Here is a 21,599-nt window from a genome sequence, read left to right as displayed (position 1 = left end):
TAAACATAACCATTTCTCATACATAAAATTACAAAATTAACAATATAAAACTTACAAAATAGGTATTTTTTCAAGTTATTCTATTTCGCATATGATTTTATCGCATAATGTTTTATCCAAAAAACTTTTAAAAATAATCATATAAATTATATTTTATTATAAAATTATAATATAAATAAAAGGAATTTCAAAGCACGGATCCTAATCTAGTATCACCATTATGGGGCCTTTCAACCGTAATCACCGTACACCAAATGTTGGTGCGGGATTTAGCACCCCCGTCATACCGGTTTAAACCAGAAACATAAATCAGTCATTTAACCGAGAATCCGGTCTAAAGATAGTTTAGGTGGGCGCCTTGAAGCCCAGTCAGATCGGAGAGCCCAGCCCCAAGGATGAAGAGCCGACTTCCCAGTTCGCCTTTAGACCGACCTGGCGAGAAAGAAGAAACTTTCCGAATTTTGGTTAAAGTTATAAGGAAAGTTAATATATTTTGTAATCTTGTAAAGAGTATATAGAGGGGGAGTCCCTCCCTTTGTAAAGCATCGAGCAATAAAGACAAAAACCTAGTTCTTCATTATTCTTGAGCAAAACCCTAAATTGAACTTTAGGAGATCCAAACCCCTTTTCTAATTTCTAGTTCTGATTGAGTTTTTTGAGAAATAGCTTCATTGAATTTGTTTCCCCTTAAACAAATGCATTGTAGAAACCTAGTTTCTACACCAAATCATTTCTCGTATTTTCCACCAGGTCTACAGGAAGAGGAATCATCATCTCACAAAACTGTTATCTTTCCACCATAATCAGCCAATATAACAGAACACAGGAGAGGGATTCTAGGTAGTCCTACCAAACCCCACAATTTTTTCCACTTTCTCATCTCATTATCATACCACTTGAACGCTCTGGGATCAGCATGGTACAAAACATTTTCTATCTCACAATAAGAATCAGAAATCATAATTTCACCCATCTCTCGTCCAACTTGGTCCCATCTACCTTCCTTGGAATCGTAAGCAACTATCTCCCCGTGAGGAGCCGTCACCACGTGGAACTTTCCATCAACACATGCGCTTTCACATTTGTAAAAGTCGCATTTCGTCTCGCTGCAAGAAATGGGCTCAGCATCCCAAACTTGTGTTCTTGTGTCGAACACCTCACACAAGTTCTTGAAAGAATTGGAGTAGCCATTGCCATCTTTGCATCTTCCTGCTACATATATCTTTGATCTGTCAAGGACGCTAGCAGAAAGTGACAGTAGCTTCACCTGCAAGCTTGGAGCCTCGCGCCACATGTGAGACAAGCAATCAAGAATCGAGACACTTAAGGATCCATCAGATCCGCCAATGTTGTAGATATCAGAGCCAACCACCACGAGACTCGAAGATTTTGCATGAGGAGGAGGAGAATGGGGAAATGGGACAGTAGCAAAAACATACCCACTTCCTGACTTCTTCATCTTACTTGTGTCATTGGTTAGGGTTCGATCAGGTTTCCGGCATAGCGTGAACCAATGTGGTTTAGGGCCAGGAAAAAAATGAAAGCACACGTAGAGACAAGTCTCGTTGCGGCCTAAGAGTGATCGAGCCTTGTAAAGATCCGGTGAAGCTAGGAGAAATCGAAAGCTCTTGGAGACGAGGGAGATAGTCGGATAGTACAATCTTGAGATTCGTGCGAAGATGCTCAATATCAAATCATCGGGAAGTGACAGATTTGGGTTCGATTGCGACAGCTTCTTCTTCTTGATCGCAAGTGTTGCCTTCCTCCTCTTTGCCGAGGACCACATTGACGGCATGAGTATACACGGTTCAAGTTCGACAAATATATGCGGCCCCGTGTATACTCGTTAATTTTTTTCAATACTGTAACTAGGTAAAAACCAAAATACTTAAGCTCTGACATGATCAGCAATAGAAAAACCAATACATTGGAGTAAAGATTGGTTTAGTTCATAAAGTATGGATAATATTTGTGGGCACCGTCCACCGGATCGGGACACTCAATATGGATTAGTATTTGTGGGTTAAAACTCTCAAAGAACTAAAGTCATAACATAATTGATAGGTATTTTGCTTGTTCCAAAGTTTAAATTGTACTTCCTCTGTTTCAAAATATAAGATGTTTTAGAGAAGTTTTTTGTTTCATAATATAAGATGTTTTCAAGTTTCTATCCAACTTTTAGATTACTTTAGTATTTTATATTATGCAGTATTGTTTCTGATTGGTTGAACTTGTTAAAAGTAAAAACTTATTAATATGCGTGTTTTAGTTAAAACATCCTATATTTTGAAATGGAGAGAGTATATTGTATAAAATGTATCAGGGCAAAGTGTTCTTGTATTCCCCAATGATTGAAAAAGATTCCCCCATCATACCTATGGCTCCTATATTTATACATTGTAGAGAATTAATTCAGCTAATTAGTGCTTTGATTTCATTTAAATGAAATTGTTTTGATCCTGTTTTCAATGTTGTAACTTCCTGAACCAATAGAAATCCTAAATCAATAAGGAACATGTATAAGCAGCATGCCAGCATTTGTCGAAGAACAAAGGTCAAAGATGAGAGCCAATGTACACAATTATAAAAAAGAGAGGACAAGTCATGCATAAATATGCTCCTCAACACCAAAAGTAGTTAAATAAGACCCCCAAAACTCTTCTTTTCTCTCCCTTCTTTCTTTGTTTTTCTACTTAAATTAATGGTTTCTTGGGTTTTCAATTTGGAGCTGTTCGAGAAAGGTATTACAGTTGTTCATGGTTCGGGCGTCAAGAAGGCCATGGTTCCACAGTTTCACCATAAACACTCTCCAGCACCTACACACAAAAAAAAAAGTCACCTTTATCAACAAAAACAACTTTCTCTGGAAACACTTGAAAAAAAACAATGGAGTAAATGAGAGTCAAGTTACCAAATCAAGTGCGGTGTTCGAACCATGATGGGTCCATGTAATCTTGAGAATGCCTCACATGCCCATGGAATGTGACCATCTGCCAATACCCTGCGAATGGTCCAAAACCAGTGTCAAGCTAATGCTTATAACGAGTCAGTGAACAGGGAAGCTGATGTTATCTAATCGTTCATTTTTATTTTACCAGTAGAACTCGTGTAGGAACGTCCACAAACCATCATAACATGTGACTCTAAATTTGTATAATGTTAACTCAACATCACATGTACTGAAAAGATATAAAACATACCGCTGCTTCCTCACAAACGAGTTCCACATGTGCATCATCTGCTTCTCATCCTTCGTCACATCAACAAAATCATCCAGCATCTGAAGAAAAAGAAGTTACAAATAGTAAAAGGAAGGAAGATTATTCACTCTTGACTAGTAGAAAATCAGACAAAATGTGTTAGAACCGAAAACAAACTAAAACACTGCGACTTTAAACAAATACTATTATATAAGCACATTGATTTGGTTATACTTGCTCACATATTTCCTATTCAACTCTCTACCATAACAATTTTGCTCCTATAGAACGTTTACCCATGCCTAGTCTTCAATATTCCTTTCACTTTCACACGAAACATAATCTACCAAACTACTGAGCTTTATAGAGCACATCAGACTGTAAACATGTTATATTCTAAAACATACCCTTCTGTCTTCAAAATCTGCCACATCATCATCAACTTCATCTTCACTATCTCGGTCAGAAAGTACTTGTTCCAGAGCCATGGGCTGTGATTATACACATAGTAAAGTCAAAATCAATACAAGCTTCATAAGCAAGAGACCTAAAAACAATAGATCACCTGAGCTCGATGAGAGTGAAAGAACTGTCTCTTCTGAAGGAGGCTACGGCTGGAGGAGAAAAAAATTTGAAAAACTCGGTCACATCATTTGGGATTAGCAAGCTATTTGTAAAGAAACATGGACAGAAAGTTCCAAGCATGAATCATATGTAGTTCAATGAAGATCAAAGACGAGAGAACGACAGCAGAGTCAAACATACTTCCTCAAGTCCGACCGTTCTATAGATAGTTTCCTCGTTTTTGCAAACTGCAACATTGTACTTCCAGCTATCGACTGGACATAATCTGGATCACCACATGATTGCACATCTGCAGGACTCGTGCCAGGAGGAACTCTTTGACCAGACTCAACACCTCCAATTCTTTCATAATGCTTTCCAGGTGGTATTCGGCTCTTCTCAGTTCTAGCAGAATGAGCATCTGAAAATAATAAGTTAAAATCTGTGACAAATGATCCAATGTTGTCGAACGCACATAAAAATGAAAATTACTTGTAAATTATAAAACTAAGACAGGCTCTCATAGCAAAAGAAGGCGATACTACAAAAGTAACTATCATTTCAGTCAAAACACATACCATCAGTCTTGTCCAGCACCTCGCAACCTAGTCCAAGATGAGGCCCTTGCCTTGAGCTCCGTACCTGACTCTTTTGCCTCCTCCGTCTGAATTTTTTTGAACTGTCATATATTGAAGAATTCTTTATGGTCTGGAAGACTGAATGTCAAATGCTAGTAAGAAAATTCAAGGCAACATAATAGGCCAGATAACTTACGAAAAAAAGAATGTTTGCTGCTTGGGGTCAACGTCGTCCTCATTAATCTGCGTAGATTTATTTTGCGAACATTTATATAGAAAACTATGCCAAGAGTAAACATCAAATTGGAAAATCTACAAACACCTCCTATATAATCGAGGACTTTATTCTATAGTCGAGCTTTGGCCACAAAAGTTAACAGCCACAGCGGTGTTATTGGGATTTTTAATTCTATTTGACGTCATTAAGGACAATAGCAAGGATCATAGTGTGACAAATAGCAACGAAACATTCAAGTTCCTTTATTTAACCACGCAAATGTCAACAATAGATGGAGGATATTAGTTTTAATGAAAAATGATACTGTTACAGCCTATAAGATCTACAGCAGAGAAACTAATGATCAAACAAACAAAATGCTCCAACCTCGGAAATCATTGTCTCTGTCTTGAGGGAGACATTTACAGCCTGATATTCTTCAGTTACCTAAAAACCAAGTAGAGCAGATTAGTGGCACCCACAAAATAATAATTGAGCAAACAGCTTAACTGAATTTTGAAGTTACAAACCCAAAACTCGAAATTGAAGAGATCATGGGTTGATGGCAAGTGGTATCTCAGGCCCTACAACATGATTGGGAACAAAAGAAAAGATTGCATCACTCCAAAGACTAGTTACTACAGCTGTATCTTTGACTGATAGGTATGAATGACAAAAGAAATGAAAGTCCACCTTGAAACTGGCACATTTTACTAAGCAGAATGGACAAGAAAAGTCTTCAGTTACTGCAAGACACATAGCAAATTAATATATATTAGTGAACCAAAATAAAACATATATATGTATGAAACAGGTTAGGGATGATACTAAGTTACCTTCAGTCCTCTGCAATTTGTTGTTATAGTATCTGTAATTGAAAACTACATTCCGTGTTCTCAACCTATGCAATGAATGTTGAGGTTTAGAATCAACATGAAGAGATAGACATTATATGTTGTACGTAACAACTTGTAAACTGACAATTATATATATTTCATTAGAGGAAGGGCAGTCGCAATCAAGAAAACTGACAGCCATAGACTAAGGGAGAGAGCAGACAGGTCAATAGATTTTATAAAATTAGAAGACATTATAAGTGATGAGGCAAGAAAGCTGAAAGCGAAGAAAAAGGATTGTAGACTAAACTGAAGATTACCTGATAATTTGCAACAACGAAGAGGAAGAGATGTCATTATATGAAAATGAACTATACGGAGATTTTTCTGTTGCCCCAACCTCTTCTGCAGATATGGCGACTTGCACTTGCTGCGGCGAGCTCTTCAAATAAGAAGTATAAGAATTATAAGTAAACATTTACATAATATTTTCAAAATAATGGATGGAAGTATAGCAAAGTGTGTAAAGTTACCGAGGTGAGGGGATTGCTGGGCACCTGAATCGAGACACACTTTTCCTCACTCATAGACTTTAGCTGCAACAACGGATAAGTTATTCTGAAAATTTCAATTTAAATAACAATCCACACTGAAAACTAGCAGCCAAAATAATATTCACGTATGAAATTACTTCCAATTTACAATTTTAAATTACATGAAAAAAAGTTCAATCCAGAGTCCACATTTCAGTTCACTAAAGGAACAAAGAATCATAGATCATAAGGGCAGATTTAGGCAATAGTCTTTACCTTTATGAAGCAAGGCTGCATTTCAACAAGAGAGACTGAGTCTACTCTCTGTCCCAAGTCCATGTTTGGAGATTTCTGCCACGAGGCATAGAGCGATTGCAGAGGTATTTTGCTCCATAAGCAATGTCCTCCTATATTTCCTGCCAGGAAAAAAAAAGAGTTTATGAAGAAAGAGAATTTCATGAACACTTATAACAGGAGTCCCAGGATCCATACTATGACAAGGAAAATTGGTATGCCACCACTTTGTAGTTTGTACAATAAAATGTAATATCATTGAAGAAAAGGAAATACCTGAATGAATCTTGCCTGAATCAATGCCAAATTGAGAATTTTGCGCACCAGCTACAAGAAAGAAAATAATTTGATCACGTTATCTGAATACTATATGAATGTCTTTAAATAATAATATACACCAATTAATCTTAATCACCAAAGCTGATAAACAAGATAGCGAGTGATCCTGATTTTGACTCCAACGCGAGTCTGTTCATATCAGGGAGAAGAAAGTTGGCTTGGGCTTGACTAACTCCATCAACTCCCAGGCCACCAGTTAAGATACATGCTCGACTGAACCTATATACTGCAGAATACTATAATTTGAGAATTTCAAAAAAAAAAAAATGTTAGCAATGGAAAGGTAAGTAACAAAGAATAAAGATCAATCCAAATTTACGCCTGAGGTTCAAACTCCTACCTCAGCGACAGGCTTAGGGGAAACGAGTCTAGCCAGCAAAATATACAGAGGGAACAACTTTTGAGTTTGTACACCAGCATCTATAGTCCCCGAGAGAAACACCGTCATTTGAATTCTGCACAGCAGTAATATATTGATTACAATCCACCAGTGGGTAAAGTCTCAAAATCTTCTTCCCAAAAACTTGAAAGCATGCATTGTCTGGAATGAATTATTGAGGTATAGTCAAATAAACTTTATGGAGAGATTCTGATCAGAAAAAAAGAAAAAAGTTACCTCCTTTTATGTTTGGCCTCAATCTTATAATGCAAACATCGCTGAAGAAACAAGGGCTACACAAGAGACAAAGAGAGAAAATGGTTAGGACTGCATAGCAAATGAAGTAAACATAAAACTAGACTTCCATGGGAAGGAAGTAGAGCAATACTTGTAAAGCTATATCCTTTTACTCATAACAAGAGAGGTAAAGAAAGAAAGAAAGAAATAAAGAAAGAGACATACATTCCTAAGAGCACGGCGCTGAAGGATGTTGTAGAGTTCAACAGGCTTGCAATAGGCAGCGAGGCTCTCTTCAGCAGCAACCTCCTCCTCTTCAGAAATACGCACACGGGAGTCTTCATGGCACATCTGCTCTGTGCTTCTTGAACAACTGTGATTAATCACCACCAAACTTATTTGTAGGGGTAAAGATTTGTTTTTTTTTCTTCAATCAAAGATGAAAACATAAAAAATAAAGAGACATACGAAGAGGATTCACGAGTGATGAGAGGAATGCCTGGCATTCTCGCCGCTACGAGAGCCTAGAGTACAACAATACCAAACCCTGAATCACCATCATCACCTGTTTAAGAGAACAATGAGTATCATCATTTGAACAGTGACCACACAAAAAAAAACCCAGAAACAAAAAAAAAAAAAGTCTTATGGGACTAACTAACCCAAAGCTGGGGGATTGATTGAGCTAATAATAATAAAGGAGGTCGATCAAATCTGAGAACGAATTTGCCGCTTGAGATGTGAAGAACAGATTCAAGAATTTTTTTGATAAGAGATCTCCGAATCGAAGGAGAAGATGAAGATATATATTTTAGAGAACAGAGATGGAACAGTTAAAAAAAGCTCAAAGGGTAGAAGAACCCTAATTGTGAAAATTTATCTTCAAGACAGAGGCGAGCGACTATGACAGCTTGAGAGAAAGAAAGGGAGATAAAGAGAGCGTTTCGGTTTGGAGAAGTGTAATTTGTTTTTGTTGAGGTGAGATATAGAAATGACTGTAATTAAATTAATTATTTTTTTTGGTTTTTCCTCTAAAGAGACGAAAATAACGTAAAAAAACCATGTCTTAAAAAATCTTTACCAACTCTGTCTCTCTCTCACGTGATAAATTTTTACAGACACCTTTTTTATTTTAATGATTATTTTTTTTTTGGTTTTTTAATTAGTTATTTTTTTTCTATAACTAAAAACAGTAATTGAATTTTTATTGTGGACACTAAACATTTTTATTTGATCAGCACATATTAGATTTCTGTATCATGAAAATTTCGTGCTAGGAAACACTAATACAAAATATTATTTGTGCAGGCTTTTGGTTGAGATGGAAAAAATTGGTTTACTCGATTTCAAAACGATTTTGCAAGCTTCCGATTGTGTGATTAATACAGATGCTCAGAGGGGACAGATTCTCATTCTGTTTGGTTGTTACAATGAAGCTGCTGCTGTCCCATTCTATTGAAGTGACCATGTATATATATATATATATGATAGATATTTTTGCTTAGTATTGTAATGAGGTACTGTCTTATGTGCCTTTTTAATATTGGTGTCAACATATTTGCCTTTTTGATGCGTGTGTATGTTGATTTCTCATATGAGCTGCCAGAGAGTAAATCAATGCAAGCTCTTGCTGTTGTTTCTTACCTTTACTGATGAGGTTTGACATGCAGTTAATTGGATGTTTATACTTGCTTTTCTTTATTGTCGGATCGCTTAAGAAGAAGAGAGATTTCATGGTGGAAGTTGTTGATGATCTGATATAGCGAGATGAAAGATTGAAGAAGATTTTGTTATTTGATTGATTCGAGTTTTCTACAAAATACAAATAGACTGGTTTACTTAATTGAAACATTAATTACAAAACCAGATGTAAATTATAAAGACTATTAAACCAAATGAAGTAGTAAATCAGGAACAATTCTAAAGCACATGTAAATTTTTTATGTAAAAATATAAAATTTAAAAAGAATATGTATATTAGTAACGCGTTAGAAATAAAATAAGATTGAAAATAATATAAAATATATATTAAACAAAGTATTACAAAGATGTAAAGAATAAGTATACTCTAGTAACGTGTTAGATATAAACAAAATTGAAAACAGTTTAAGATGAGCATCTCCAACTCCATTTTGGAGATGGATTTTTTCTAACCCTATTCCATCTATATTAACATTTTTAAAGTATATTTTGTATTATACCCTTTTAGTTATGGATATTTACAATTTTAGTTCCTACAAAATTGCACTAAATTGCAATAAGTGAAATATGATAAATTGATTAAATCAAATTTTTTTTATAGAAACTAATTAATTCTACCTAATTCCTTATTAATTGCAAATTTGTTTTCTATATATGTGTCCAAACAATCAAATAAATTAAATAATTATACATTATACAAAAAATAATAGTATTCTCTTAAATAAATACAAAATATTATTCTTATTAGTTACACATTATATATACAGTAATATTTCATAGTGTTTTATCTTGATAAAAATAATAATATATTAAGAATAATTGTGCCACAGATTAAAATATAAAAGATTAAATATTAGGTAATTTTATTACTAAATTAAATATCGTAAAAATCTAACATTATTATAAATGAAACTAAATAATGGTCTCATGGTGTACCATGGGTTAAATTTTAGTTTTAGATTTAAAAATGGAGATTTCCAAATTTTAGTGTAGAATATAAATAAATGTCTCCAAAAATAGAGATCTATATTTTGCAGATAGAAGTGAAGATGGGTTGGAGCAAAATTGACTAAAATGGTAAACAAAACAAATAATCAGACTCTTACAATGATATCTAATATAATATAATAGTCTAATATTACATGATTGAATGATTTCATTAAGTCATGTGTTAGTGGTTACATTTAATCCGAATTAGATATTTTTTTTTTGTCAACAAAAGAATCAGCTCAAATAAGCCAATTTGAAGGAAAGTTGTTTACAAACAAAACAAGATGCGGAGATAAGCGCGCTTGGCGTGCCAAAGAATCCGTTTTAGTATTTGCATTACGAAAAATATGAAATAAAGAGAAAGAAGAAAACTCCTCTCGATCCGTCTTGATTCCATCCAAATAAGTTGCAAAGGCCGGCCAGTCACGAGGGGAAGACACCATCTTCACCAGATCCAAGCTGTCCGTAAAGAAAGCCACATCGCGGAAATTGTGGCCAATCATGCACCGCATCGCCCAACTGAAAGCTTCTACTTCGGCATGTAACGGAGATAGACTGCGCCGGTAATTGGTAGCTCCTAGAAAAGGTGATGATCCTTGCGAAGAAGTACAAAACCATCTTGCACCTGCAAAAACATCGGTCTCTTTCCAAGAGCCATCAACAAAGCATCGATAACCGCAGTAAACCAGTGGAAGGGGGGAGAGACGCCCTTGTAACCGAGAAGTAGGAACCACAGGGGAGGAGATAACCTCCTCACCCTCGTCTTCCACCTGAGCTTTTAGCCAAGAGGACGCTTCCCCTTGCGCTACGCGCACAATGTCATCCGGTCGTTCCGTCTGATTCTCAAACACACAAGCATTCCTCACTTTCCATATATACCACATTAGCCAAGGGAAAATCTCTATCTGAGAACCCGGATTCGTAGAACCCAGAAAATGATCTACATTAACATAAATAGAGTCCGTCGGAAAGTGTTGAGGCCCCACAGGTACATGGGACAAAGCCCATACCTGGCGGGCTGGCGGACACACGAAAATAACATGATTAATAGTCTCCACATCCGCCCCACACCTCATACATCCAACATCACAGTCTATGCCCCGCCGTCGCAAATTAGCAGACACCGAAATACTGCCCGTTAAAACTTGCCACATGAAATGTTTAACTTTTGGTGGACAAGTAACCCGCCAAACCTTAGCAAGAAGAGGGGTAATCTCTGGGCCACACCCATGAGCCTGGAAAGTGTTAGGAACACCCAGACGTGCCATTGCATACCCTGACTTAACCGAATATTTACCAGATTTTGTAAAATGCTACCCTAAAGAGTCTGCCATCGGGAGACTGCTGAAGGGAATAACCGCTATCAAGGCGACATCCACAAGATCGAAATGCTCAACGAGCCGATCTCTAAGCCAAGTATTCGTGTGAGTATCCATGAACTGAGTCAAACGGAGAGTTGGGTCCTTAAACGGACCGTTACTTAAAGCTGGTCTTGGGAATTGAGCTGGAACCTAAGGATCAGTCCATACAAAAATGGTGTCGCCTGAGCCAACCCGTTTAATGAGCCCTTTGTTTACCAAAGATCGAGCAGATATGATACTAATCCACCCATAGGAAGGAGAATAGGACCGTATTGGGTCCATAGGATTGGAATTCCGGTAATACCGACTTTTGAAAACCCTGACAAACAGTGAGTTCGGAACCTCAATCAGTCGCCATAATTGTTTAGCCAACAAAGCCGTGTTAAAATCATCAACATTCCTGAAGCCCATACCACCCATCTGCTTGCTACATNTTGCTACAGCAAAGCTTCTCCCAGGCAATCCAATGCATACCCCCAGACTGACCATTAGAACTCCACCAAAACTTCGCCACTGCACTAGTAAGCTTGGATGTTATTGTTTTTGGCAAACGATAACAAGACATCACAAATGTAGGGACAGCCGTCGCAACAGACTTGATCATCACCTCCTTACCCCCTTTGGACAATAATTTGGCCGACCAGCCCGTTGTCCGGCTCTGCAGCCGGTCTCTAACATAAGAAAAAACCTTCGTTTTGGATCCTCCCAAACTCTCAGGAATCCCTAAGTACGACCCCATACCACCCAAGTTTGTTATCCCAAGGACCCCCTGCATCTCCGACCGGACCCAGTCGTCAATAGTATGACCAAACTGGATCGAAGATTTCGTGAAATTTATCTGTTGCCCCGAAACTCCCTCATATTGCTTGAGGATATCCAAAACCACACTACATTGTTCCTAATCCAAATTAGATACTTAATGGTTTTTAATTAAAACTATTATATTAATACGTGGAAAAAGTATATGATTAGCTTCAGGAAGTTTAAGAAAAGTATATGCACAACTACAAAGAAAAGCTTCGTTATTAACGAGCTCAACAACAAAACTAGCTTTGCGCATTCGGATACTCAATCAGATTTATATTTGGATGTTTGAGTTTTCGGGTGTAGAGATATAGAATCTGTTCGGTATTATTTTATATTATCGGATCGGATTTGAATTGGGTGCCTTTCAAACAAAAAAAAAAATCTCCTATATTTTATCTTTCTACCTCCCTCTTCTTTAGTCAGAAATCCAGCTTTGTTCATCCATAATCACTACTCAATAACCAAATCCTTCAAATCTCCTACCAAATCACAAATATCTATCGCAAATCATATGATATGATTCATATTTATCTCCGCCTCCAATCTCATTCACTCCTCAAACTCCAGAAACTATCACTTTTTTTTAGATTTGATCATCATGTTTATCGTAAAACTGATCTGGGTAATAAATAAAAAAGCGATTAAGAATTTTAGAATATATATACATATTTAATGTTTTCATACTAAAACATAAAAACTAAAATGACAAAATGGTTTATGATGTACTAATAAATGTGTTGAATACACACCTCTCTTGCAAGCTGCAGAGAGGTGAGCTCTTCTCCTCTTCTCCTCTTCTGTGAGGAAAATTAGAGACACACTTAACGAAGAAAAACAATATTTACTTTCTTTCGTATCTGAATTTTAAAGTTATTCAATCTGATCAGGTATTATATATCATCCAAATTCAAACCGAAATAACCTATTTTGGATTGGGTTCAGATTTAAGGTCTGGTTAATATGTTCATGATTAAAGAAAGCTTTGTTTCTTAGGAGCAAACAAACATGCGATAAATTTTAATTAAATTGAATGTTAGTGTTTTCGATCAAATATAATCTGTCAGAGTGATGAGATATAAGAAGGGCATCGGATATATAGCTAAGCACTCTCTTTATCCTAAAATTCTTTTGAATGTGTAAACAATAACTAAGCATTAGTCATAATAACCAGATATCTCACTACATATTTTTTTTATCATATTTTGTAAAATTCCAACAATACTTTTGCCTTGTTAAAACTAAAATTCGTAGAGTCAAAGGAAGATATATTCAGGAATCACCATTCCCCAACTAAAAAAAAAAAAAAAACTTATATATTCTAGGAAGATTATAAAGAATCAATATGAATGTGAAAGCATTAGGCTGCCATTAGCATATGCTTATCGTTTGTCATGCAAAGGAATCATGTAAGTTGTAACCAAATGTTTGAACAAACAAAATCTCATCACATATACCTTTATTAATAAATACTACTTTTTCGTCCAAAATACTTCACCAACTTAAAAGACGTGAATTAAATTTTTATTTTTTTTAAATGATGTGAATTTTGTGAATAACATATTTTAGTTTTTGTTTTTTTCCAGACAACAACATCTTTTAATACTTCTCTCTCATAAAAAGGATGATGATAATAATGTTTTTCCAGACCATCATTTCTTCGACTTTATCAAAAGCAAAATACACCAAAAATAAAAAATTACACCATCATTTTACCGTTTTGACGTTTGAGTCTATCGATCCGAATGCGTTTGTTCTCGGTAATTTTTTTTTTTGTTTGTTTTTGCTTTTTGACTGAGGCTTCCCGTTTCGTGTGACGGCGTAAGTTAGATACCTGGTCGAATAAGCGCTAACGTGGACGAGTAGCGAGCCTCATCATCAAATTCAATCACGCACAGGAGTTGGGAGAGAGAGAGAGGGTTTTTCGTCTTAGGGTTTTACGATTCGATCTTACTCTCTCTCATTCAATCTCTCCTCTGATTCCTCTTCGTACAAAATCAATCACAAGGGTTTTCTCAAAATGTTGCCCAGATTAGGTCGACTCGTTACTCAAACTTCAAAGCTTCGATCTTTAACCACAAATGGACCGATGAAAAATCTCTCCTTTTTCTCGAGATATGGGTACGCCACTGTTGCTCCGGCGGAGACGGCGTCTGATCCTCCTCTGCACAAGGATTTCCCTCGCAAATCTTTGGTATGTGATCCAAATTTGCTTTACCCATTTTAAAAGATCTCGTTTTTAGTTAGAAACTAGCTTAATTTGTAGTGATGTTTATGTCATTGTAGGATTCCAACAAGTTAAAAGCTAAAATTTGATACCTATTGGTTCTAGTTTAATCTAATTGCTCTCTGAATCGGGGACTAGAGTTACTTCTGCTTCTCCATTTTCTTTACCATGTTGTGGGGTTTGTTGCATTGATTTACGACTTTACTTGTAACGAGGATTGATTTGGATTCATCCCTTTTCGCTGTTGGAGTTTTTCTTAGTATATAGATTTGTGGTTTAGAATCATGCTCTTTCTTCAACTGTTTTGTTTTGGATATCGTGTTTGTCTTCTTTAACGAAATGTATTTGTTCTATGTTCGATGACAGGTAAACTTGGATAAGATGTTTTTGTCAAAGCCATGTTCGTTGGCTATACCCAAAGACTCTCCTCTCAGAATTGATGAACCAGACTATGTTGGGATCCGTCGTTTCATACTAAAGATGATGATGTTCTATAGCAAACAGAGCATGTCAATCCGTGGGGCTAACGTGATCTACAAGCGGATCATTGCACAAGTTGACAAACCAGCAATCTATGATGGTATTACAGGACACTGGAGATATGTTTTGTTTAAATTTTGATTTGCAAATAGAATGTTGTTTATATAATCTGGTGATTGTCTTTGCTGCAGTTTTCAACTTGGAGAAAACATTTAAAATTACATTTTCGCTGCTTGTACTTCATATGTGGCTTGTTTTACGCCGCTTGAAGGAAGATGGACAAGAAGGTGTTGACCTTGGTCAATATGTCTATGAGATCTACAATCATGATGTGGAACTCAGGGTATCTAAAGCTGGGGTACGTGCTACACCTATACTGTTGTTTCCTACACAAATCTTATTTTCTTAGATTCCTTATAATTAAGATGGTCTTAATCCCTATTCTTGAAATTGCAGGTTAACTTGCTGTTGGCCAAGTGGATGAAGGAGTTGGAGCGGATATTTTATGGAAATGTTGTTGCCTATGACGCGGCGCTACTTCCAGAAGCTAAACCAAATGAACTACAAATCAAATTGTGGAGGTAAAGCTTCAATATTGATGTGCTTCATGCATTGAACTCGCTGAAAATTACACTGGAAAAGGAAAATTTGTCCGGGTTGAATGTATATATTGTGGCAGCCATAGATGAAAGATTTTTCACAGAACGTATGATGGAATTGGATTGTAGGAACGTATTTTCTGATGATGGAACAACACCTGATAACACGGATTTAAAAGCAGCACAGGCAGGCTTTTCTCCACTCTATCTCTCTCACAAATACGCACGCACTGACATACAAGTTTAGGCTATGTGTTAAAGTTTTGATTGCTTGTATGTTTCAGGCAATGGCAAGATATGTCCGGAGAGAACTTGGTTCTTTATCTTTAACAGGTGCATACACTAGCCTCCCATTCTCTTATAGTGCTTTCTCAATTGCAACATACAAATCAATTTTTGTGTTTTTTTGTAAACTGAGAAGCTTTAGTTGGCATATCTCCATTCTGTTACTCGCACTTGCACTCGAATAGACAAGCCTTGTCTTATATGGTTCTGTTTTGTAATGCACAGATAAAGAGTCCATATTCTCAGGCAATTTCTCATTCACTCCTTTGGAGAGCAAGCCCCTGTGACTTGAATGAAATAGAGGAAGCTGTGGCGCTTTGCGAATCAATCTTTCATTTATTGCTCTCTTTTTATAAGTTTTTATATCCAGCCAATGAAACATACACAAAGAGGAGGATATGCTGGTTGTTAGCATCTAGATGATCATGAAAACACTATGAAAGTCAATAAGATAACTGGAATAGAGCATCTGATTGCATTGGTACTTTAATTGACTTACTAATGCTCAAGATCTTTTACAAAAGGCAAACAGTACTTACTACTACTTCTCTGCGTTTCAGCATGTATAATCTTGCATTTTACAGGTCGTTCTAGTTCTCCATCTTTTTCCGGGTCTTTTGAGTCGAGACAAATATAAGGTTAGCACAACAAATGAATTGTACCAGTTGAAGGAGATCTAAGTTGGTGACTTGTAGTAAGTGTAACCACTAACCAGTGAAATTGTAAAATACAAATATCTTTTGTCGAAGTAGTTCAACCTCATCATAGCTTTCATATAGAAGAAATGCTCATGAATAAAGATTTAAGCTTTGCGGAAAAGGAGATTACAATGATCATTTGTGAAATTTACGCTGTGTTTATGTCCTTAATGCCAAACATATCTTTCTGATCTCTTTGCTAGTTGCTACTGTCCTTAATGACTTCGCCACATATAATTCACAATCACACATCACCCTGGTGCGGAATAAAGTTTTGGAACAGTGAAAATGAAAGTAGATGATGATGTGACAGATTTTGAAGACTAAAAATGGTATGTTTTGAATTAAGCATTTTAACCGCTCATATAAATGCTTGATTAAGCTTCACTAGTTTGGTAGCAAATGAATATTACTGTTAACAATGGCACGTACNCAAGCCTTGTCTTATATGGTTCTGTTTTGTAATGCACAGATAAAGAGTCCATATTCTCAGGCAATTTCTCATTCACTCCTTTGGAGAGCAAGCCCCTGTGACTTGAATGAAATAGAGGAAGCTGTGGCGCTTTGCGAATCAATCTTTCATTTATTGCTCTCTTTTTATAAGTTTTTATATCCAGCCAATGAAACATACACAAAGAGGAGGATATGCTGGTTGTTAGCATCTAGATGATCATGAAAACACTATGAAAGTCAATAAGATAACTGGAATAGAGCATCTGATTGCATTGGTACTTTAATTGACTTACTAATGCTCAAGATCTTTTACAAAAGGCAAACAGTACTTACTACTACTTCTCTGCGTTTCAGCATGTATAATCTTGCATTTTACAGGTCGTTCTAGTTCTCCATCTTTTTCCGGGTCTTTTGAGTCGAGACAAATATAAGGTTAGCACAACAAATGAATTGTACCAGTTGAAGGAGATCTAAGTTGGTGACTTGTAGTAAGTGTAACCACTAACCAGTGAAATTGTAAAATACAAATATCTTTTGTCGAAGTAGTTCAACCTCATCATAGCTTTCATATAGAAGAAATGCTCATGAATAAAGATTTAAGCTTTGCGGAAAAGGAGATTACAATGATCATTTGTGAAATTTACGCTGTGTTTATGTCCTTAATGCCAAACATATCTTTCTGATCTCTTTGCTAGTTGCTACTGTCCTTAATGACTTCGCCACATATAATTCACAATCACACATCACCCTGGTGCGGAATAAAGTTTTGGAACAGTGAAAATGAAAGTAGATGATGATGTGACAGATTTTGAAGACTAAAAATGGTATGTTTTGAATTAAGCATTTTAACCGCTCATATAAATGCTTGATTAAGCTTCACTAGTTTGGTAGCAAATGAATATTACTGTTAACAATGGCACGTACCTTTCAAAGATTGGGCATCTAAGGATCTAACTCCATGACATTTGTAATTGTGTATATACGGGCTATGTATAAAACTGTAATAATATAAGTATTTTTTGACAAGTCACTATTAATATAATACTGTGACAATTTGATTAGCCTTGGTCAAACTCCATAATTGGTAATTTTTGCTATACTTTAGTGTTGATGCAATGATTCAGGTTCTGCGTTAATTTTGTATAATTATCTTATTTATAAGGATTTTCCATTTCCCAGTATTAACCTCCACGATCTGAAGAGGTCTCATCATGACTAGACTACATATAACCTTACCTAATATTTGACCAGATGAAGTCGACGTATATAACACCATACTCTCTATATAACAAAACATATAAGGATCAAAACATTATACTCTGAGTCTCTGACTCTCACACAGCAAAAGTTAAAAAAAAAAAGAAGGGATTACAGCATACATTGCATGTTATTGTCACACATTACAACACAAACGTTGGAAAAACAAAAAACAAAAAAACACAAAGAGACGAGATCAAACGATGAATGACAAATGTAAATGTGGAAATAGATTTTAATCCTTCAAATTTTAAGAAGCATGTTGTGTTTGTTGTTGGTGGACTCCAATGTTGTGTTGCCCAAACTTGGTATCCTGCGTTCTGCTCCCCACCTTCATCCGAGCATTCTCTATCTTGTCAGATCCTGACCCCGTCATGTGCCTAAATACATTCACCATATTCTCCAATATTTAAATTCATTACACATAGAATGAACATACCGTGCAGAGTTAGCTAGGTTTGAAACGTAGGTCACATTTTGTGTATCAGTGTAGTAGATTACCTGTATAGCCAAGAGAAAGCGGTAATGGCGGCTATGCCAAAGCCACCAGAGGCGAGGAATCCAGTGATGATGAGAGTGACGGTTATTACTGCCGGAACCAAGACAGGGCTAAAGATGACGAGCAACGGAGTAGCTACTGTGAGTGCGATGACTGTTCCGGCTAGTGTTAAGCCGGAAAGGACTAGTAGTGATCCACCGGCTGTGACCGCGGTTGCTGCCTTCACCATCTGCCTCGCCTTCGGATGGGCTTGTGTACTGTCTCGGCTTATCATCTCGTGATGTGTTCTTGTTTGGTCCTCCATTGATTCTTTTTATGATCGTTCCAAACCAAAAAAACCAAAAGAAAATTAACACAGAGAAGTCGTAATGTGAATTTGGAGTAGTAACTAGCAGCGAGAAAGCTATGAGATATATGAAAGGAGCTAGATGAGTGAGAGAGGCTGGTGGTTCACTTGAGACATGACCCACGTGTCGAGAGTGTTTTCATGCAGCCGTTGCATGTGTAGATGAGAGTAGAGATTGTCTGCTTTGAGACACGTACGTTTTGGCCGTTTTGTTTTTGAAATAGGACACTACGGGACCGGGACATAAGCCACGTGATAGACGTTACAATTTCCTGGTCATATGGTATTGACCCCAACTCTATTGAAGCAAAGCAAAGTAAGTTTCGAATCAATATCCACTAAATTACTAAGCCCACTGAGAGAATAAGCCTTAACTGACTTAGTTTCTCAACTTTAACAGCTTGCGAAGTATTAAAGCTAGCTAGTGACGTGACACATATCAAGTGGTTTATGGATCTGTTTGCAAACTCAAATGAAGGTCGAATGGGATGTTGAGGATGTTTTAAAGCTAATTTGAAACCTTTTCTTACGTTAGGTTTTGATATGGATCACATCACATCTTGTTATGAAAAATTATTGATTTTCTTTTTAAACTCTTGAGATTAAGAGCTCAAAGTCGGATGTGTCATTAAAAAACAAAAGGATATTTCAAGATGTATGTATTATTTTTGATTGTCTTTATCTTCATACTAGTCAGTAGTCACTCACATTTTCTAATTATTATCTAAGATCCTCAAAATATGAATCTTCCATTGGCCTTGCTCTTAGATCCGGTGAGACCCAAGCTTCATTCGCTAAGTGGCGAAAAAGAGCTCCCCTTGCCGGAAGGAACCTTCCAAAAGCTGGTGATTAGCGGTTGGAGTTTATATATATTTGGTGAGATTCATGCCGCGATTATTCGGGTTTGGGTATTCTCTTATAGCATCTCCAATGGTTTTCTATTTTTGTCTCTATACTCTATTATAGAGTAATTCTTGTTCCAATCCATCTCTATTTTTATTTCTATAATAGAGATTACTAATTTTTTCTTTATATATTGAGAAACTTTATTTTTTTCCTCTATAAATAGAGTTGAACTATATTATTTGAAAAGTAGTTCTGTTAATCTCTAAAATATTGAGTCTACCATTTGCAAAAGATAATTTTATGAAAGTGTTACAAAAGTTAAAGTAAAATGGGTTAGTTTGTATTTTTATAAATAAAAGATGTTAATTGTAAAATAAAAATAGTATCTATTAAGAATATTATTTTATAGAGGAATAAATAGTAAAAATCATTGGAGTAAAACTCATCTCTATTATAGAGAAAAAAATAAGAAAAATCATTGAAGATGGTCTTACAAAACACTCATAATTCTAATTTTCCCTATGTATATATTTCGTATTGGACTATTTTCGGTTGGAACTGAATTTTTCAGAAACAAGTTTCAGAAAATTGCAGGTTTTGGGACTATGAATTTCCGGCAACTTTCCGGCCAAATTCCTGCCAAATAGCTGCTCGGAATTGTCGGGTAGATAGTGCAATGGAAAGCTGGTAACGAGTACTACAAGATGGTATACTCATATGTCCAAAACAGAGTTGATTTGAATGAGAAATAAGAGTGTGAAGTAAGCTACTTGGGATGGTTTGAGAAATATCCTACATCGGAAATATGACTGATTTTTCACTCATATATATATATATATATAACTCATATATATATATATATATATATATATTTTCACACTCTTCTAGTTTCAAAAGTGTGTAGAAGGAAGAGGGAAGGTTCCCACACGCGAGCCGAACCGGGCCAGCCTGGGCGTGGACGAGGGGTGGGCCGAGCACGGACGCGGGGCGGGCCAAGTACGGACGCGGGACAGGCCGGGCCGGGTTGGGCGTGGACGTGGGCAATAGGCCGTGGGTTTTTTGGGCTTTTTGGACAGCTTTAGACCCATTTATTTTTTGGAAAGACTTGGTGTGAACTCCAAGCAACTTGGGCAGTACTCCGAGAATATTCAGTGAATATTTTCTTGAGACCTCCCTCCTTCCACTATATATAGAGGCACAACCTCTCATTATTTCTCACACTCAAAAACATAAAGCCTCCTTCCTCTGAAGATCTCTCTCTCCCTCTCCCTTGCTTAGTCCAAGTAAGTTCTTATAGTTAGTAGTCTCGAGAGTATAACGTAGATATGTTCGCTTGAGTTCTATTACTAGTGTGCTACTGTAATAGTTCGTGATCGGTTGTATCCAGGGATTCATAAATCATGATTGTCCGAAAGCACTTACGGCCGATTTATTGAATTAAGGAAAGAGATATCATATCTCGCCTCCGTGATTTATTTTCTGCTTTATATTACGCTGTTGTAATTCGTTTATGATTTCGTTATTTTTAATATAATTCGCATCTTTTCTCAATTCGATTTCTGCTTTATATTACGCTGTTGTAACAACGTTGACGGTGCTAGGGTTCCAGCCACCCCTGTTGACACTCTTGCAGAGTTAGCTCTACGTCTTGCTAAAGAACATGAAAACACGAAGCTTACCGATTCTTGTATGGAAAACGTGCGCCGAAATCTGTTCGGTAATGGATCAACCCACATGGGAATACCACCTTCGGCTTCCCAAGGGATGATGCCAGATAAGTTCGATGGCAAAGCTGGGTTCAAAACGTGGCAAAACAAGATGCGCTACTACTTGGCCAGCATAAACATGGAAAGGTACCTCACAGAGGATCCACCAA

At 36.5% G+C, this 21,599-nt stretch overlaps 4 protein-coding genes and 1 pseudogene across 5 annotated transcripts; 1 reads left to right on the top strand and 4 right to left on the bottom strand.

Moving 5' to 3' along the window:
* LOC104728788 lies at positions 728–1,795 on the bottom strand (annotated as a pseudogene).
* Positions 2,491–8,138, bottom strand: LOC104725633 (polycomb group protein EMBRYONIC FLOWER 2). Of its 2 annotated transcripts, none has more exons than XM_010444305.1 (22): positions 7,840–8,138; positions 7,646–7,742; positions 7,403–7,571; positions 7,178–7,233; positions 6,902–7,016; positions 6,638–6,797; positions 6,499–6,549; positions 6,205–6,344; positions 5,929–5,991; positions 5,716–5,837; positions 5,396–5,460; positions 5,253–5,305; positions 5,090–5,143; positions 4,947–5,006; positions 4,539–4,585; positions 4,343–4,443; positions 3,966–4,185; positions 3,766–3,814; positions 3,608–3,691; positions 3,201–3,280; positions 2,912–3,001; positions 2,491–2,816 (listed from the first exon to the last, which is right to left on the bottom strand). In XM_010444305.1, the coding sequence occupies exons 2-22, from the start codon at positions 7,681–7,683 to the stop codon at positions 2,699–2,701; spliced, it is 1,935 nt and encodes a 644-aa protein (XP_010442607.1). In that variant the 5' UTR covers positions 7,684–7,742; positions 7,840–8,138; the 3' UTR covers positions 2,491–2,698. The 2 variants fall into 2 exon arrangements, with proteins under 2 accessions (XP_010442607.1, XP_010442608.1); XM_010444306.2 differs by having other exon boundaries at positions 7,403–7,550; positions 7,840–8,137.
* LOC104728787 lies at positions 10,108–11,136 on the bottom strand. Its single transcript, XM_010447721.1, has one exon. It carries the CDS (start codon positions 11,134–11,136, stop codon positions 10,108–10,110), a length of 1,029 nt encoding a protein of 342 aa, XP_010446023.1.
* On the top strand, positions 13,884–16,108 carry LOC104725632 (ubiquinol-cytochrome-c reductase complex assembly factor 1). Its single transcript, XM_010444304.1, has 7 exons — positions 13,884–14,227; positions 14,627–14,840; positions 14,932–15,098; positions 15,197–15,321; positions 15,469–15,526; positions 15,624–15,672; positions 15,850–16,108. Exons 1-7 carry the CDS (start codon positions 14,054–14,056, stop codon positions 15,909–15,911), a joined length of 849 nt encoding a protein of 282 aa, XP_010442606.1. The 5' UTR covers positions 13,884–14,053; the 3' UTR covers positions 15,912–16,108.
* Positions 18,033–18,936, bottom strand: LOC104725631 (oleosin 14.9 kDa). The gene is made up of 2 exons (XM_010444303.2): positions 18,534–18,936; positions 18,033–18,412 (listed from the first exon to the last, which is right to left on the bottom strand). The coding sequence occupies exons 1-2, from the start codon at positions 18,833–18,835 to the stop codon at positions 18,283–18,285; spliced, it is 432 nt and encodes a 143-aa protein (XP_010442605.1). The 5' UTR covers positions 18,836–18,936; the 3' UTR covers positions 18,033–18,282.

This window comes from Camelina sativa, chromosome 11 (genome assembly GCF_000633955.1).
Source record: "Camelina sativa cultivar DH55 chromosome 11, Cs, whole genome shotgun sequence".
Lineage (NCBI taxonomy): Eukaryota > Viridiplantae > Streptophyta > Magnoliopsida > Brassicales > Brassicaceae > Camelina > Camelina sativa.
Note: the sequence above shows the minus strand (reverse complement) of the source record. Positions and strands in the feature narration are given on the sequence as shown.

What these genes read in the sequence shown, in the direction of transcription:
- LOC104725631 (XM_010444303.2), bottom strand. Translation starts at nt 18,835, where the DNA reads ATGGAGGACCAAACAAGAACACATCACGAGATGATAAGCCGAGACAGT. An exon ending in GCTTTCTCTTGGCTATACAG is followed by an intron (nt 18,413 to 18,533) that starts GTAATCTACTAC and finishes GAATGTATTTAG; the next exon opens with GCACATGACGGGGTCAGGAT.
- LOC104728787 (XM_010447721.1), bottom strand. Translation starts at nt 11,136, where the DNA reads ATGGCACGTCTGGGTGTTCCTAACACTTTCCAGGCTCATGGGTGTGGC.
- LOC104725633 (XM_010444305.1), bottom strand. Translation starts at nt 7,683, where the DNA reads ATGCCAGGCATTCCTCTCATCACTCGTGAATCCTCTTC. An exon ending in GGTGCTGGACAAGACTGATG is followed by an intron (nt 4,186 to 4,342) that starts GTATGTGTTTTG and finishes TATTATTTTCAG; the next exon opens with ATGCTCATTCTGCTAGAACT. An exon ending in CGAACACCGCACTTGATTTG is followed by an intron (nt 2,817 to 2,911) that starts GTAACTTGACTC and finishes TTTTGTGTGTAG; the next exon opens with GTGCTGGAGAGTGTTTATGG.
- LOC104725632 (XM_010444304.1), top strand. Translation starts at nt 14,054, where the DNA reads ATGTTGCCCAGATTAGGTCGACTCGTTACTCAAACTTCAAAGCTTCGA. An exon ending in CAAACCAGCAATCTATGATG is followed by an intron (nt 14,841 to 14,931) that starts GTATTACAGGAC and finishes TCTTTGCTGCAG; the next exon opens with TTTTCAACTTGGAGAAAACA. An exon ending in TCAGGGTATCTAAAGCTGGG is followed by an intron (nt 15,099 to 15,196) that starts GTACGTGCTACA and finishes TTGAAATTGCAG; the next exon opens with GTTAACTTGCTGTTGGCCAA.